General features: G+C 42.2%; 3 protein-coding genes and 1 long non-coding RNA gene across 8 annotated transcripts; 2 read left to right on the top strand and 2 right to left on the bottom strand.

Annotated features, from left to right (window-relative positions):
• Positions 1 to 6,537: 6,537 nt before the first annotated feature.
• Positions 6,538 to 9,109, bottom strand: LOC133883307 (uncharacterized). 2 transcript variants are annotated; one of them, XR_009902854.1, is made up of 5 exons: positions 8,632 to 9,109; positions 8,431 to 8,531; positions 7,352 to 7,540; positions 7,152 to 7,216; positions 6,538 to 7,086 (listed from the first exon to the last, which is right to left on the bottom strand). It is a non-coding gene; the product is annotated as an uncharacterized LOC133883307 (long non-coding RNA). The 2 variants fall into 2 exon arrangements; XR_009902853.1 differs by having other exon boundaries at positions 8,431 to 9,109.
• Positions 9,110 to 9,238: 129 nt separating this feature from the next.
• Positions 9,239 to 11,554, top strand: LOC133883305 (uncharacterized). 2 transcript variants are annotated; one of them, XM_062322585.1, is made up of 5 exons: positions 9,239 to 9,420; positions 9,704 to 9,893; positions 10,329 to 10,535; positions 10,998 to 11,240; positions 11,364 to 11,554. In XM_062322585.1, the coding sequence occupies exons 1-5, from the start codon at positions 9,338 to 9,340 to the stop codon at positions 11,526 to 11,528; spliced, it is 888 nt and encodes a 295-aa protein (XP_062178569.1). In that variant the 5' UTR covers positions 9,239 to 9,337; the 3' UTR covers positions 11,529 to 11,554. The 2 variants fall into 2 exon arrangements, with proteins under 2 accessions (XP_062178569.1, XP_062178570.1); XM_062322586.1 differs by having other exon boundaries at positions 9,240 to 9,420; positions 10,998 to 11,192.
• A 545-nt stretch (positions 11,555 to 12,099) lies between these two features.
• Positions 12,100 to 13,622, bottom strand: LOC133883306 (probable tRNA-splicing endonuclease subunit Sen2). Of its 2 annotated transcripts, none has more exons than XM_062322588.1 (2): positions 13,456 to 13,622; positions 12,100 to 13,113 (listed from the first exon to the last, which is right to left on the bottom strand). In XM_062322588.1, exon 2 carries the CDS (start codon positions 13,108 to 13,110, stop codon positions 12,238 to 12,240), a length of 873 nt encoding a protein of 290 aa, XP_062178572.1. In that variant the 5' UTR covers positions 13,111 to 13,113; positions 13,456 to 13,622; the 3' UTR covers positions 12,100 to 12,237. The 2 variants fall into 2 exon arrangements, with proteins under 2 accessions (XP_062178572.1, XP_062178573.1); XM_062322589.1 differs by having other exon boundaries at positions 13,463 to 13,622.
• Positions 13,623 to 15,195: 1,573 nt separating this feature from the next.
• On the top strand, positions 15,196 to 17,012 carry LOC133931207 (DNA-binding protein MNB1B). 2 transcript variants are annotated; one of them, XM_062378045.1, is made up of 8 exons: positions 15,196 to 15,346; positions 15,451 to 15,503; positions 15,620 to 15,733; positions 15,804 to 15,861; positions 15,986 to 16,030; positions 16,144 to 16,224; positions 16,296 to 16,373; positions 16,683 to 17,012. In XM_062378045.1, the coding sequence occupies exons 2-8, from the start codon at positions 15,460 to 15,462 to the stop codon at positions 16,701 to 16,703; spliced, it is 441 nt and encodes a 146-aa protein (XP_062234029.1). In that variant the 5' UTR covers positions 15,196 to 15,346; positions 15,451 to 15,459; the 3' UTR covers positions 16,704 to 17,012. The 2 variants fall into 2 exon arrangements, with proteins under 2 accessions (XP_062234029.1, XP_062234028.1); XM_062378044.1 differs by having other exon boundaries at positions 15,197 to 15,346; positions 16,296 to 16,409.
• Positions 17,013 to 18,106: the final 1,094 nt, after the last annotated feature.

The following is an 18,106-nucleotide window of genomic DNA, read 5'->3' as shown; positions in this document are numbered from 1 at the left end:
TTATATACCATCATTTTTATTAGTTGCAATAATGTGTGATTATTTAGATTCATTTTTCTTTTGTCATATTGATTGAGGCATTTTTTTCATCTAATGCTTATCCTCATCTTTATTTGTTTGAGATCTTTGTGCCACAATGAGAAGAGAATGTGTATTACCTGAAAAGATAAAGAAGATTAAACTTGTGGACGAAATCACTCAAGATCAGCCTTTTTATGCCAAGTCACTGGACCGGCGAAACAGATTCCTCCGAGGTTGAGCTTTCATCGAGATTGAGTTAGACACTTCTCAAAATGTATTAGATGCAGGTGCAGGTCCAGGTGCACCTCAAATAGGAGCATGAACAGGTGCAACTAGATCATCTACTGGGGCTTTGGCAGTGGTTACTGCGTTGTGGACTTTCCCTCGCCTGCTGGCATTGTGTAATGTTGATGCTCCCAAGGCCAACAAGAAGGGTCAAGCTAAGAAGGTAGTAAGCAAGAAGCAACTGATTCCCATTGTTCGATGTGATGACGATAACAATGTTGACGATGATGATGAGTTTGTGTTGCCGAAGAGGCGTCGCACTACCGATACTAGCCATCTTCTTCTGGAGGCCGCACATACATATGCTAATGAGGTGAAGTATTTTTTTTTTTTATGTTCTGCATTCGTTGGTATTTCTTTGTTGACTAGTTCTTTTCTCTTACAACTTATATACTATTTATGTTGTAATTGATATGTGTTTGTAGTAGTAACCGGTATGATGTATGATCTATTGTAATTGGATTGTAGTGTTAGGTGCAACTCATTCGTGTTATGTTATTGTAACTACTTTTTTTAGTGTTGTTGCAACTGTTATGTGAATGTCTGTATTAATTGGTTTATGTTATAAAATGTAGTAATTATTTATAGTAATTGGTTTATAGTGTAAGTTACAATTAACTTGTTTTCTGTATTGTAAATGTTCTATCTTTTTTTCTTTTGAAGTTGCAATTCATTTATAGTACAAGTTGCAACTATTTTTTTTATTGATTTTGGTATTGTTTTTTTCCATACAGGAGCAGGATGATGTTGACAAGGGTACATACTGAAATAGTTCTATTGCTCGTTGTTCCCCTAGAAAGTTCAATATATTTGTTGATGCACTTAGCGACCAACGAAAAACCAGGATTAAGCATATGGGTTTCGATGGATTGCTAGGTCTTCTACCAAACAGGCTCGAGCAAGGATTTTCTTTCGTGGCTTATGGACAAGCTAAACCCCAGATACAATGTGTTTAGAAATTACTGCTGGGAAGGAGATAAAAGTCAATGTGTATGTAGTTAACTGTGTCATTGGTTTGTCAAGCACTGGAGGGGACCCTCCAATATTCAATTCTAAAGACAGGCTATTTCTCGGAAGCTAGTTGCATTCATGTACATCAAAATGCCAATGCAAAGCTTCTTCCAACTGGTCTTGCTTGGTTGGTCAAACAAAGGAAATTTGATGATGACTTCTCCATCATATTGTTCTTCATGGTTGCATTCAATGTGCTGTTATTCATGAAAGTGCCTAGAGGGAGGGGGGTGAATAGGTTTTTCTGAAAATTAAAACTAAAACATCGGATTAAATCTGCCAGATACTCCGGTGAAGGTCGGATACTCCGGTCTGGTCCGGAGTATCCGGTCTAGTCCGAAGTCTCCGGTCTATACATGAAATCAAGAACAACTACAAATTAAAGCGAGCAGCTAGAATCTAAAGTTGTAGCTAGGTCTACTAGTTATCACAGAGCTAAAATAACAATTAATACTAGTAAGATGATCACTAAGGCAATTTATATGAAAAATCACAAATTCATACGATTGAGTAAATTGCACAAATAAAAACGCGAGAGATTATCCCGGAGTTCGGTCACCTCACAAAGAAGTGCCTACGTCTCCGTTGAGGAGCTCACAAAGAGCCGGGTCTTTTCCAACCCTATCATCTTCTAGCGACCACAAAGATCAAGCTAGAATTTCCTTACTCAATTTGAAGTTGATTACAAACCTCCCATGGCACTCCACAAAGATTGGGTGCTCTACGGGCGACGCCTTGCCGTCTAGAAGCACAAAGCTTCAAGAGTAAAGATCACAGCAAATGCTCGAGGAAGAACTCAATGCACAAGTGGCTTAAACTCTCTCCAAACCCAAACTCACTAAATTTTGTAAACTTTGCACTAGAGGTGGTTGGAGGAACTTTGAATGTTCTTAAAGTGCTGTAGAGTTCACCAGCAACAGTAAGCATTTAATGCCATGGGGTGTGGGAGTATTTATAGCCCTCTCTCAAAAACTAGCCGTTACTGTTCTGTCAGACCTGACCGGAGTATCCGGTGAACACCGGAGTATCCGGCCCCAAATCCAAAAACGGCGTCAGAATGGTCACAGAACGTGTCAGAACTAGCCGTTACAATTCTGTTAAGTTACCGGAGTCTCCGGTGAACACCGGAGTCTCCGGTCCTGACAGGGCTTTCGAAAAGACTAAATCCGGAGACTTGCCGGACCCTCTGGCCTCTCCAGGTACCGGAGTATCCGGTAAACACCGGAGACTCTGGTCTTTTTATCAAAAAAGAATAAATGCTAACTGAGACACCCCTGTCGGAGTCTCCCTCGGAAACTCCGGTCAAAACTTTTTCTCCTACCGGAGTATCCGGTGAACACCGGAGACTCCAGTCTTTTTCAAATAAAAAATAAATGCTTAACAGAGACTCTCTGGCGGAGTCTCCCTCGGAGACTCCGGCCTTAAAAATCACCAACTACCGGAGTATCCGGTGAACACCGGAGACTCCGGTCTTTTTCAACAAAAATAAATCGGAACCGAGCACCCTCTACCGGAGTCTACCTCGGAGACTCCGGACTAAATACTGAGTACCGAAGTATCCGGTGAACACCGGAATATCCGGACTCAGTGAACTTTGCAGAACTAACCCGGTGTCCGTGGGTGAGTGTGTCTCTCAACTTGTTGGTTCTAAAGGATATCTTGAGCATTGAGACACTAATCAAGCAATCAAATGCAACCCTCTTAATAGAGCGGCTATCCTAGACTCAATTTCAAAAATAAAAGAATTTAAATCCTATTGAGTACTCCTAGTTGCTTCTCCTTTCTTTTCGACGGGCGTCAAACGTCATATATCTTCTCAACTAAGACTTAAACCTGTTCATAACTTAGATAAACATATTAGATCCTTAATCGTTTTGTCATCAATAAGTCAAAACCCACTTAGAGGGGCCTAGATGCACTTTCAATTCATGAGCACGGATGCATATATCAGGCTTAGTGATGCAAAATATGTTGAGGATTTGGGTACGATTGCTGGTGTAAATTGGTGCAAAGCTATAGTTGATAACTTGAGGGATGTTGCACGACTATGGAGGGTTGAAAAGGGCAAGTCAAATAAACCGTCTATTACTGGATGCAACATCTTAATAGTGAGTTATTGATTCACATTTGGTCTACTTTATTATCTATTCTCTTTGTTATATTTGTCTCTATTCTGGGTTCTAATTTTTGTGTTCTTTTAGATTTTTGTTCTTTGTATATATGCAGATATTCTACTTTGACAATCTCTAGTCAGGCCTTGAATTGAATCCGTTCCAGACATTGCGGTGCATACTCTACAACAGCAAGATGCACAGTCTTATCTTGGCTGACACTAGGAAGGACAACTTTGGACCTACTTGATATGGTAATCTCAAGGTTAGTTGGCATCACACTTATTCAAAAAAAATTCAAAATTCATGCTTTGATGTTATAACAGAAATTGTATTGTTGATATAGCTCAAGCTAAAGCTTCAAAGGATGATGTTGAGGCAGTGAAGATGATGAGGATGTGCAATTTACAGATGATAAAGATTCTTTTCTGTTATGTACGTCGTCGTTCACTCTACATGAAAAGCAAGCTATGCAATAGTCTATAATAGATGACCCACGGGAATTTCGGAGGGCCATATACAAGATGCTTGGCGAGAGGCTGAGTTCAATCCTAGCAAGTACATTTCTCTCTTCAATTCCAAAGGGCAACAGCCATAAGTACTAATGTCTAAGGTTGCGGCTCTTAGGAAGAAGATAGAGCGTGACCCTGATCTAAAAAGGAAAGAAACCAGTCACAACTGTTTTATTTATTTCCTATATTTTGTTAGCCAAATTATTCATTTTGAATCACCTCTCCTCTTTTTTTTCTTTTTATTTTTTGTATTGCAATGTGAAACTTATCAGTTTCGGTATGTTTGTTCAGCTAAGCAGTGAAGACATTGTCGACTCATTCAGTGATGGAAAACAAGTGGAGTAGTAGGTTATTAATTACATTGTTGTTTGTTTGCGTTATGACGACACTGTACACAGGGTGGATGCTTCTGGATATAAGATCTTTATCTCCCTTATTTTTTTTAGTCATCTATTACTTCTGTTTATTTTTTTAGGCAGTTACATGGTGATTTTTAACAAGTTTACCCTGTTATAACTAGAGTTTTTAGCATATTGTAATTGTATTATTTACATGTTGTAACGTGAGTCTTTACTATGTTGTAACTTATTTTATTTTACCATATTGTAGCTGAGATGTTCAAGATGATATAAATAGTGTGATTTGCATGTTATAACTAGATCTTTTGCTTACCATGATGTGATTAGTGTGACTGTGTTTTTTATAGCATATAATGATTTCTTACATTTTGTTTGCTTTGTAGATACATTTGAATATTGATAATCTTTTTTATCACTCTGTGGAGTTTGCACTTGAAGTATTAAGAGTTGAGTTAGAAAAATATGACGTCTTCAAGACAAAAATGGTCAATTTTTTATATACATGTTGTAACTGTGGTGTACATAATTTTTTATATGTATATACTTTTTTATAAATGAAACATATACAAACTTTCTGAGATATATATACTACTTTCTGATATGTATATACTGCTTTTTGAGATGTATATACTTTTCAGATGAGCGCGGGAAAGAAAAAACGAATTGCATATATACCGATTCAATTTAGTGGCGGTTTGGGACCAAATTAAGGTGCATGTTAAGCTACTGCTAACGCGGTCGCTTCTCTGACTCTCAGACCCACTGAGAGAAAGGAACATTCCCAGAGAATGCATCGCTCTGCCGCTGTGCTTTCCTGTCCCGCCCTGTGTTTTGCATTGCCCGGCCGCCGCCACCGTTCACTACTTCACCGTGTTTCATGCATGCATGTGTTGAAACGTCCATACTCCAAAATCAAACCATCGTGTCATCCTAACAATCATAATGTACCTAGTAGTATGTAAACTAAACTTAGACCAAGAAAGAAAAACCCAACGCGACTTCAACTGAACCCAACAACTCCGGCCACACAAATTTGAATTTGAATACGAATAAGAGCTCATAACAAACTCACTTCAAATTTAAACCACTACTCCTCGTGTACCGTACCACGTATATATAGGGAAGGAAAAAAATTCACAATATGATACACGCACAGTCTATCTCGATCGTCTATTTGTATTGAGATTTGTGCTAGGGTTAGGTGAAAAAATATATATGGTAGGTGAGAATTAACTGATGGTTGAGAAGAGTGAACAACCGAGATAGATGGTGTGTGTAATATGTTGCGGAGTTGCATTTCCTATATATATAATTTTACTATAGTATACTCTGGGTATGGAATAGCTATTTCATACTCTAACCTAACTGAACGAGCCAATCCTCCATCACTCCACCGATCCAACCAGCCTCTCACCACCTCATCCACGCACAAATAAGCATGATTGTAAACACTATATCGTGTTCATAAATGTATTTGCTTATACTTATAAATAATTTACTTCATCAATTTTTTTGGCAAAAGTTCAATTTTTTTGGTAGCACGATATATGAACTATTAACTGGATATCTAAATGTTTTTTATTTTCAGGTAGTCACTTCTTTATACTGAGAGATATTAGTTATTATACACAGCACATTGTGAGACATAATGAAATTTGTAATATCTGGGATGTGTTAAGTAAGACACACATATGACATGTTTTTACGAACAAAGAATGATGTGTTTATAGGCATAGACTACTGATATTACTAATTATGAATAAGTGGCATAGCACGATGCATAAACTATTAATGATATATCTAAATATTTTTTATGATAAGGTAGTAACTTCTTTATACTGAAAGATATTAGTTATTACAAAACACTTTGTGAGACATAATGAAGTTAATTCCTATGATGTGTTAAGTATGAAACGCATATGACTTGTTTTTATGAACAAATTAAGATTGAGATGTTTATAGACATAGACTACAGATATTACTAATTATGAATAACTTGAATAGCATATGTGCTTAAATATACGTATAGATGGTTCAACGGTATTGAACTTTCGTCACCAAAAATATTGAACTTTTGCAACAACAAAAATTAATGAAGTAAACTATTTACATGTATAAGTAAATACATTTATGAACACGACATAGTGTTTACGATCATACTTATTTTGTGTGTGGTTTGGGGTTGGCTGGTTCAGCTGGTTAGAGTACCAGGGTACTATATATTTATGAACACGACATAGTATTTAGGATCATACTTATTTTGTTTGTGAGTTAGAGTATGGAATAACTATTCCATACCAGGGTACTATAGATTAACGCTAGCCTATATAGGGAGAGAGAGAGCGCGCGCATCTACAGCCGCCGCTGACTTGTAGGAACGGCTATTTGGTTGTTGCTCCCGCAATCACCAACCGATTCAGGCGCCTGCCATGCAGTCGCACCCGCACCGCCGGCGCCCTCTCTATAGCTGCGGTCCTCGTCTTCTTCTCCAATCCGGGCGCCCTCATCACCACGCCACGGTGGACGCGCCACTGATGAAGTCAAGCTATCCACCATTTCGAGCTTCGGCCGGAGTTCCGGTGGGAGCGGTCCAGACAAGCTAAGCCCGGGTGGGCCTTGGGACGAGTTCAAGGTGAAGTTCCGCCGCCGACTGATGGGTGAACCTGCTTGGATCCAAGGACGGGACGCCCGGCCTGCTAGGCGCACACAACTTCTGCCAGGTGGACGACACTCTGCTCCCGGACGTTCGTTACTCGGTGATGGTTCGGTGTTGGCTTCCGGACCAATCTGGCAGATGTACACAATGTTTTCATGGTATATATCAGTATATGAGATTAGAATACAGCACGGACCTTGAATAAGTATACTCTAGTAGCTGCTCTTGTACCACAAAGAGAGTTTTAACCCCCTTTGTAATCTACAAAAGAAAACGTGAATAACTAAATCATCGCACAAATAAACCTTTATAGACGCAATGACTTGAAGCTTGCTTATGCATACCAAACAACAAAGGAAAGGCAAATGTATCCACTTGAATGCATGAGCATCTCACCAACTTTTTCCTCGCTTTTAAAACAGGCAAAATGAGCCATCCGATCCATCCGCTTCCCTGCTCCCTTGGAATTGATTTGCATGCAGTTCATCATAACGGACGCGTGCATGCATGTTAGACTGACGACCATGCAATGCATTATAGTGGGTGGCAATCACTCTCAAGGAACGTACGTACACGCCTGCAGTGCTGCATCCATCGATCGATCATTGGCGTGGTGAGATGAGTAATTGAATTGGGTGCCGACAGGGTAGGTTGCGGTGACCCCCAACCTATGAGCACTTGTGTTATTGCCCTTCTAATTGTGCTGACCCACAATAAATGTTCCATCTCTTCCTTTTTCAGTTTCACAAAGAGAAAGAGAAGCTTGCCTCTACCACTACAAAAATCTTGTGACAAATTAACAGTTGTTTTCTACCTTGTGACAATACATGTTACTCCGTAAAAAAGAATGCACGAGAGTTACACTCAAACTAGTTAGTACAGTAATTTGCACCGCTCTAAAGCATGGGCGGGCAGGCTACCTCTTCTTACACAATACACACTGTGAAATGCATGAGCAGCCACCACATGACAAGTACCTTCAATTATGTAACCACCAAGTGCCACATGACTATTCTCCACTAAACCAAATAAGTGAGATCGAGCCAACAACTTAACCAACTTATCGTCCTTACCAAATGCAGGACCAGCCCTCTGAAAAAGGTCCAAAGAACCAAATATCTTGACTTTGTGGTAAGTCTCAGATGGGTGTCAAATGGATCGGTCGTGAAGTTTAGTCGTAGCAATAATCTTAAGAACTTTAGTTGGCATCACATCTAATCTATGGCAACTCTGAGAGGCAGTAATGTACTGCAACCTTTTGACGTATGGCCTTGACAGGAGCCAACAAGTTATTTAATTCTATAAACAACGGCGTCTATGTTACCACTAAACAATCTAGCTGCTGTCTCTAAAAGAGAAAAGAAACCGTCACACGACGCTGGCATTTTAAATGGATAACATATCTGTCACAAGAGAGGATAAACATGATGAGAAAGAACAAAAATGCATTGCAACAAGAAAGAAACATCGTGTACCTGAAAATGGATAAAGTAGATAATGAATGCCTGAAAACCGCCATGCGGGCCAAGGCATGCTGTTATTCAAGTGCGACACGTGTATGAGCCATCAAAGTCAACTACCCACGGGAAACAGATAGGTGGATTCAGTACTCGACTTTTGATCATACACAGAGACAGGGGGTCATATATGCTTCGAAAGATAAGGTCGTTGTTTACCGGTTTTGTATATCCAATCCAATTTACAGAGTGAACCAACCTAACCCTTGGTTTCGTTCAGATATGGATGAGTTTCCCAGGGCCTGCTGCTGCCTGTTTTCAGGTGCTGCTAGACTCTCGTCTAGCTAACAGTTAGTTATTCAGGTGCTGATTTTGACCCTGCGCTTAATTAGTAAGTCATGAAAAGGGCATAAATTTGCATTCCTAAGCAAGCACTAAGCCATATTATCTCAGGTGTCCTTCTTGGACGGGCGTAATTTTGCTTCTCTCTTGGAAATGAATGGCCAGAGCTCCTGCCATCTGTTTCGGAAAAAGAGAAGTAACAGAGAGTCCGTTCCAAATCTTAACTCAAGAATGGACCAAACTGAAGCTATCCTGACATGAACTACTATATTCCCCCAGATATAGAAGAAGTCAGTGGTAAGGAAGGGGGCCCTCAAGAACTCAGATGCAAAGTAATAACCTGGTAATTTAACAGGATGGAACTCTGGCAGAAGAATGACAGATTGCAGTGCACCTGGTTGCAGGCAATAACGAAAGACTCTGTGGGCTCCTTGTCATCACTGGCTCTCCTTCCTTCCTTCTCCCTATAAATACAAAGGCACGCGCAGGGAGAATTATCAGCTAACCACGCAAGATAGTTGCGAAACAAGGGAGTTGTTTACAACCAACCAAGGAGTAGAAAACACCTGAGAACTGTGAAGCCATGTGTATAGCTGCATGGATTTGGCAGGCTCACCCTGTGCACCAACTCATCCTGCTGCTCAACAGAGATGAGTTCCACAGCAGGTACATGATTTTGCATGGTTTTATTTATCTTTTGTAGTACGCCAATCTGAAAGTAATAGCTCTGCTGTATGAGGCTGTGTTTTGAAATTTGAGTAGCTTTTTCCCCTCCTGGATTACATATTCACTGACAGAAGTTCCATAAACATCCTGGCATGCAAGCTCACTTTGTTCACTCAGTTCTCAAAAGCAAAATGCTGTCAGAGAAACATATAGAATACACAACAACATTGCTGGGAGTTCAATGTTCATCACTTCATCTGTTGTTCTTGATGAACTAATGCAGGCCTACAAAAGCAGTAGGATGGTGGGGAGAAGGCTCAAAGAAGATTCTTGGGGGCAGGGATGTACTTGGTGGAGGGACATGGATGGGGTGCACCAAGGATGGCAGACTTGCCTTCCTGACCAATGTGCTTGAGCCAGATGCCATGCCTGGCGCACGAACTAGGGGAGACCTGCCCCTCAGGTTCCTGCAGGTATATAGCAAAACATATCAAAAGCTTCTTCCAGATCATTCAAGTTCATATGTGTTTTTATCTGATGATTGAGTCACTATAGGTGGTAAGGGGAAAGATATATTCATTTGTTGTACAACCCAAGTTGGCATTATCAACTATATTTTCTAGTCACAATCTCTCCTAAGCAGCTGATACAGCCGCTATCTGATTATTCCTTTGTTCTGAAAGTGATTGGTATAGACACTGCACATAGGAACATGTGCGTACCCCATTCCCATATAGAAACCAAAATTTTACCTTTGGAAACATTTTAATTGGTTCCTTCAATTACAGCTGCTAATCTATAGCATGTATTTTAAGAAGAAGAAAAATCTGATAATGAACATGAAATTATGTTTGATGTAACATTGTACCTCAAGACCAAACATAATCCACAGAATCTGTACCGTGCAGAGCAACAAGAGCCCGCTTGAAGTTGCAACTGAAGTAGCAAAAGAAGCTGATGAATACAATGGCTTCAACCTTATACTGGCTGATCTAACCGCAAATGTCATGGTCTACGTGTCGAACCGTCCTAAGGGGCAGCCTGCAACGATTCAACTCGTCTCACCAGGACTCCATGTGTTGTCCAATGCAAGGCTAGACAGCCCTTGGCAGAAGGTAAGCAAGCAAGTTCATGCTAAATTGACAACTTGTAGATACATAGAACTCTCAGAGTGCCTCACAAATAGAAATGCACAGGATACTCTTATTCTGCATAGCAGGTAGGATATATCTGTAAGAAAAATAGAAATGCTGAATGACCTATGAGGTGTTATTTAATGATTTCATTTTAGCTGCACTAAAACTCAGGATCACAAAGCAAACATTGAGCTCGGAAAAATGCAAGAAAGCAACAGCTGAACCGTCTAAAGTAATTCCCTAGTTATAAGCAACAGAGCATTTAACTCAATTAATGGCATAGCATGTGCAAGAAGTTAGATATGATGATAATGCATTATTGCAAGCTGTTCTGTCTCTTAGGGACCATTCACCCTACCAAGAATTTAGACCCCTAATCATGCAGACGGTTTGTTGGTGCCCAAAGGAGCAACTTTTTCATTGTTGTTTATGCACTTGTAGGCGGTTCGCCTTGGTAAGAACTTCAGGGAACTTCTTAGGAAGCATGGTGACGTTGAGGTTGAAGCAAAGGATATAGTTGAGAGGCTAATGACTGACACCACAAAGGCTGATAAAGATAGACTGCCAAACACCGGTTGTGATCCCAATTGGGAGCATGGTCTGAGCTCCATTTTCATCGAGGTGCAAACAGACCAAGTGAGAAAAAAGATCTTTGACATAATTCCAGATACAAGTACATTCAGAGTTCAGTTACTTGAAAAACTATATCTGCTAGCCTCTCAATTAATTTTTTTTTACACCAGCACATAGTAGTACTTCATCAATGAACTCATTTACATTCTTTGACATAATTCTGTCTTGGTGAAGGGGCTCTATGGGACACGGAGCACAGCCGTTTTATCAGTGAACTATGATGGTGAAGCTAGCTTGTACGAGAAGTATCTCGAGAGTGGTATATGGAAGGATCACACAGTGCATTACCATATAGAGCAGGCAGTCCACATGAAAAAGCAGGGAGCCTCAAATAAATAGAAAGAAGAAGCCACTATTGTTGTGAATGTCATTCTTTCCCCAGTCACCTTCAAGATTATCTAATTATCCCCTAATGATGCTGGTTAAAATATTTACTCTAAGCAGATTTGTCACTTGAAAGAAGAAAATGTCAATGACATTGTTGAGTATATTATAAATACGATTTATATATATATATATATTTGCAGGCTTCATGTCAGAAAAAATTTCTTGGTCATCTTTACTACAGAAATCTCAGCAAGCTATTGCATGTTCAATTTTTTTACAATAGGCTAATCTCCACGTTATCGAATTGTAAGATACTGGTACATGTTAAAAGTACTGAAAACCCTATATCCTTCAACTACAGGAGAAAAAACTCTGCACATATGTATAAAGGAATGAATCTACTGTACCTTTTTTTTCAATGTGCTTAAGCGATGTTGGTCGTCTAGACTCCAGATACCGATTTTCTAGTCCTCCAGAGTACTGAAAATGCGAGTCCATAGTTATATTCAAGACATACAGACGGTTAAGCAAGAAACCACGACACCAATGTCCCTGTGCGGTCAATTGCGGTTAAGATATCTAGAAACCTAACTGAGACTGACAATGAGTATACAAAAATGGAAAACCAAGACACCAATGTCCCTGTACCATCACAGGATTGCAATAAAATGGAAAATTCACATTCAGCAAAGTGAGTATACAAAAATGCTAAGTTTTTTAGTCAAAACTTTAGCTTGTACACAAGTAAGCTAGAAAGAATGGTGAAGCCTAGTATTAGACCCCAGTAGTCATACACTACACTCTCCCTTATGTGCTCTTGTTCTTCCCTATTGAATTCTTCTCTGCACAGTTTGTGTTGTTGCTCACAGCGCTGCCGGGGTATCCATCTTGTGATCGTCCTCTCATGAACAACCAGCTGTTCTAAACAATCTGGGGAGCTCAGCTCACAGCTCCTGCTGCTGATGGTCAGAACAAGTAATGTTTTGGCCACACTGCCAGAAGCTCGTAGCGCGCAGATTAGATCAGACCACACCTTCAGGCGGCCACATCTAGTGTCGAACACTTTGCCTTCTGGAAGTACAATCACTGCAAACTCTGAGTGGACAAGTGCTGGATGATGACGGTAAGCCACAAAATCTGCACCGTACTGCAATCCTGGCCTTACCACCCAGTTCTTCAATCTAAGGTGTTCATACGCCTTGTACATCTCAGGGAATGGCTCTGAAGTGGAGCTCAAGTGATCCCACAGCTCCCCTTCACCCATCTGCTTCTTGTTCTCTGATTCAACTGTGATGCACTTCAGAGCATGGCAAAGGAAGAACACCTCCTCGGGACCCAGCTGGAACCATTGTCTCTCCTCTCCTGCATTTTCCACGGCCCGGCCAAAGGAGGCACGGTTTAGAAGCGCGGCATGGTGTGGTCGGACTCCAAGAACCGAGCCCCCGCCCTGGCCCGATAAAATCGCCACAGATTCTGAATCTCTGAGCGAAGCCTGGAGCTCGGCAACAATACTCGACATGGGATTAGCTGCTGCAAGAGCTGCAAAGTCCTTGCTGTCCTTGCCCTTCTTCCATCTCGGACCTGGCAAATCCATAAGCTGATGACACGACATTAGGATTTGCCTAATAGCAACTATTGAAACTGGTACAAAATAGTAAGAGGACATGACATTGCCATTCGATTCCTCACAGACTTGTCTACATCAATCAAACAATAAACCCAGATAGGAAGCAAGTGGAACAATTGGTTCAGAGACCCAGTTGGGGTTTCGCACAAACGGGCAGCAAACTGACCAACCATACTAAGCAATGCAAACGTGGGAACTGCTGATACTAATCTCGCTACCGGAATCTCTATTCTCCGCAGGTAATAGATGCGTGGAATGTAATTGATCACCCGGAAAGACAAAAAAAAAAAAAGGCATGCCAACTCGCCACACCTCGTACCCGTAGGAAGCTTGAAGCTTGGGCGGCGAGGCGCGGCGCAGAGGGAGCGGAGGGGGGTCGGAGGTGGCGGAGGGAGCGCGGCTGGAGGATGAGATGGAGACGACGGCGGAGAGAGAGGGAGGAGGGACGCAGCAGTCAGTCACGCAGAGATGGAGATGGGCCGTATGGGCTGCTGGGCTGTAGAGGTATAATCCACTCCGCTAACAATTGGGCGAATCATATAAAATTCATCCCTCATCCAAAAAAAATCTACAATTCAACCGCTTCAAACAAACTTTGATCTGTGGTAAATTTATCAAGTTTTAGATAGCCACTCTAAATCTATCATAGTTAATATGTAAATGATAGACTCTATTTTACATAGTTTCCATACTATACTCAGCCCCTAGGTGTATAGACGGCTCCTTGGATGCAAAGGGCAATCGTATTGTATGTAGCATAGGATTTTTTTTATTCTAGTATATTATTTGCCACATCATCTTTTTACTTAGATTGATACCTAATTAATGTCTAACAAAACTAGCTTTGGGAGTGGTCTTAGGATAGGGTTGGCCTTTGGAGTCTCGACGAGTTGGTCTCTCTGATCTTACGACACTCCAGAGCGCATATGATTCAGGACTCTATAATGTTCGAAGTCGGAGAAGATGATGTGGGATATAATTTAACTTGCCCAAGCGCCAACACCATTCTAATTTGAGACACTAACACCGCAACATATTAATCTTGTTCGATATACTAGCAACGATCGGTAGGAATCTTGGGTTATTCTTGAAGTCTTGAGGCATCAATTGACGCCCTTTTGAGCATTGTAAAGAGTAATGGTTAACACAAAGAGTAATTTGATCCTACAGGACATTCGTAATAATAGTCGAAGTTTTGATCATTGCTTTATCACTGTTTTCCAAACCTAGTTGTGGTTATGCAAAAGCAATCGATACTCTACATTTAGCTCTATATGATTCCTTATTCACTGTCGCATATTTTACGAGTCAATTCAGCAATAACGAAAAACAAATAGAATAATCATAGGTATATCTTTCTTGCATGTCCGATAACTAGTTTTAGCATACTTAAAATTTAGCTAGGTTCTAATAACTATTGATCGAAGGTAAAACTTGCAATGTATTATTGGTAAAATTACATGACTCACAAGTTAGTAGTGCAATCAGAAAAAAAACACTGCTAATCATAAAAAAAAAAACTCAAACGAAGCAACGCCGCAAAGCAGCAAAACCAGAGATTTGAAATCGATGAGATCGGAGCCTGCAAAGCCGCGAAGCAGGCCACGGTTTGCGCCATAGAAAGCACAGCGAGAAGCACAAGGCGATCAACGGCGCCCTGCACCCCGCTCCAGCAGCCAACCACGCCTCTTCTCGCGGATCGCTGACGTGGCCGAAAATATCCGGGGGTGGGTCACTGGCCTGCGGGACCCACCTCTCCGTCCCCACCTGTCATGCTTCCGCGCAAAATATCAACGCGGCCGAAAATTTCCAAAATCCCGCCCAAGCCCCTGCCGCCGCCACTTTCCCATCTAACCCCCTGGATTCTCGCGTAACCACCAATACCCCCTCCACCACTTGTGCGTGGGCGGCGTCACCGGGTATTCACCCGCATGACATCCCGGTCCCACGACTCGTTGGACCCACGCGTCATCGCGTGGGGTACGCTTTCAGGTGAGAAAAACTCTCGATCGGTACGAAAATTCAAATTAGGAGTTGGATGCGGGCCCTCGCAAAGTGGGCGGATTCGCAGATATGCCCTCGGGGTCGGGCATCCTTCTTATCCCCTCGTTGCAACGCCCCTCTCCCTCTCTCTCTCCCCCTCTCTGTGTCTCCTTCCTTTCCCCTTCCAGGCCAGGCTCTCCCCTCCTCTCCTCGCGTCCAGGTAAGCCCCCGATTCGCCCTCGATTCGTCGCCGTTTCGCCCGATTCGAAGCGGGGTTCGCTTCGCCTCGCGCGGATCTGACCGTTTCCGTGGGTGTTTCCGTAGGAATCAGCCATGAAGGGGGCCAAATCCAAGGGCGCCGTCAAGGCCGACGCCAAGTAAGAATCACGCCCTTTTCGTGTTGCTTTTTCTTCTTGTCGCGGCAGATCTGTTCGACGGCGCGCGAAACATTTCGATTTTGACCTTTTCTTTTCTCTCCCGCTCTTGTTGTTAGGTTGGCGGTGAAGAGCAAGGGAGCGGAGAAGCCTGCCGCCAAGGGCAGGAAGGGAAAGGCCGGCAAGGACCCCAACAAGCCCAAGAGGGCTCCCAGTGCCTTCTTCGTGTTCATGTGAGATCCTTTCTTCTCCTCCTAGATTTTTTTCTATTTTTGCGTGGTCGTTTGATCTAGTTGTGGTTAGGGAGGAATTCCGCAAGGAGTTCAAGGAGAAGAACCCCAAGAATAAGTCTGTTGCTGCTGTAAGTTCATTAAAAACCACTCTTTTTTGTCGCCGAGCCGATAATAATTACTCTGTGATCTGTGATTAGTTAGTTCATATGGTGTCGTGATTATTTTCTTGTTTCTGCTGGTGTAACTTTTCAGGTGGGAAAAGCAGCCGGTGACAGGTGGAAATCCCTGAGCGATGCGGTATGCCTCCTCGAGACACCGTCTAGTTTGTTTTCAGTTGGTGGTAGTTGTTGATAGATTTGACCAACATCGTGCTGATTAGAGAAACGTACACACGTGGCTGTTAATTGCAGGACAAGGCTCCCTATGTAGCCAAGGCCAATAAGCTCAAGCTAGAGTACAACAAGGCCATTGCTGCCTATAACAAGGGCGAGGTAGGAACGCATACTTGGTGCTTTATCCTGCATCCCAATATTCGGTACTAATCATGTCTTGGTTTGTTCAGAGCACTGCTGCCAAGAAGGCTCCTGCCAAGGAGGAAGAGGAGGAAGACGAAGAGGAATCTGACAAGTCGAAGTCCGAGGTAAATGATGAGGATGACGACGAGGGTAGTGAAGAGGTATACGTCTGTTTCGTGTATCACATACTGAACTTGTCTTCACTGCATGAAATTTGATAGTAATAAGAAGGCCCATGTGTTCGGCATCTAATCTACCTAATAACCCCTTTTTCAAACTTTGAAGTAACTCGCTCGGATGATTTGACAAGTAGACTCTCATTGGTCGGTTAAGTCTAGTTGTTGGTCACAAATCGAAGTTGATACAAGGCTAAGTCGGTAGCTGCTTGTTTAGAACTGCCAACTGGAGGCTAAAGTTTGTTGCTTCCTTTGCAGGATGAAGACGATGACGAGTGAGCTTGCTCAAGATGCTCCGATCAACATTGGAGCGGCAACACAAGGCCCTGTGGTGGAACTATAAGGAGCCTATCCATCTACTAGAGTTATTCAGTTTCAATTCACATCATGATGTTTTACTTTCGTCGTCCTATTACGGATAGCGCTCCTTGTTGGCGCCACTGGGGTGGGTGTTTGCGCGGTGTGGTACGTGATTGGCCCACTGGCAATGCCCGCTTGTACCTAGATTACTGTTTCCATTGTCATCGGCTAACATTGTGATAATATCAGTTTGGGTATGCTAGATTAAGCGATCAGTGTTTTATTTCTTGTCCTTGGGTATTTCATTGTGTCTGAATGTGCTCGTAGTTGTGTCACTTGATTTATCCCATGTCTGACTGCACTTGATTTATCGTGGGGTTTGTTTCTGTGCTGCCCTTATTGTGCGCTGTTTGTGTCATGTGGCAAATTGCTCTTTCTGTATCGTTGACATGCAGTGTACATGATGGTTGGCACTACTCATCACACCCTTCAAATCTCTGATGAAGCAATGGAGTAGGCTGATGATTTGTGGGCTGTTGACATGCAGTGGTTAGCATCTTTGCTCTCTTTGGAAATACTTACAATGGATTGGTTGCCCTTTGCCTTGCTTCTCTACTCTCTTTGGTTAGCAATCGGTTGGTTGTGATATCGGCTAACAAGCCGAGTTGACCGTGGGCCTTGGACCCACCATGACTCACGCACGTGTTTGATTCGCCCTCAACACTGCATCACTGATGTGTGGCCACTTCAACCTAGTACTGGTTCCTGTCGCTATTCTTCTCCGAGGGACCGAGATCGACAATGGCTTCTCCGAGCTACGGTTACATCAATTAATTTCTGTATTAATCTAAGTGTACGTGTTGTAGACTAGTTGATCCTTACGGTTTAGTTAGGTCTGTTTGTTTGTTTTATTGTAATTCTAACCATTCAGATTATAATTTTTATAATCTTAAATGTAGATTATACAATAAAAAACAAACAACATCAAATTATTATAATCTATCTTCTTTCCCAACTCCTACCCTTAGATCCACCGACTTCCTACGTAGCAGATCCGACGGGCTTAGGGGCCATAGAGAAGTTGTGCACTTTGGCAAAGGCTCGATCGCGAACGAGATAAAGGTGGACCTCAAGTTCGACGACAGCCTTGCTAAGACGACAAGCGCGACACTGTCATGGGGAAGGTATTGCTGGAGATGATCCTCATCTGCTAGAACCTTCACAACAACCTCTAGCACCCTAACGAGTACATCCACGGCATCACACTCAGGTCCCTCTGTCACCTCTCCGAGCCGAAGCTGCTTGAGCCGTTAGTGCCATCCATCCAACCTCGAGTACCACCAACACCAGCAACAGCGACAAAGAAGGCTCGTGAGTCGGCA

This window comes from Phragmites australis, chromosome 10 (genome assembly GCF_958298935.1).
Source record: "Phragmites australis chromosome 10, lpPhrAust1.1, whole genome shotgun sequence".
Classification (NCBI taxonomy): Eukaryota; Viridiplantae; Streptophyta; class Magnoliopsida; order Poales; family Poaceae; genus Phragmites; species Phragmites australis.
This window is presented reverse-complemented; position numbering and strand designations above follow the sequence as displayed.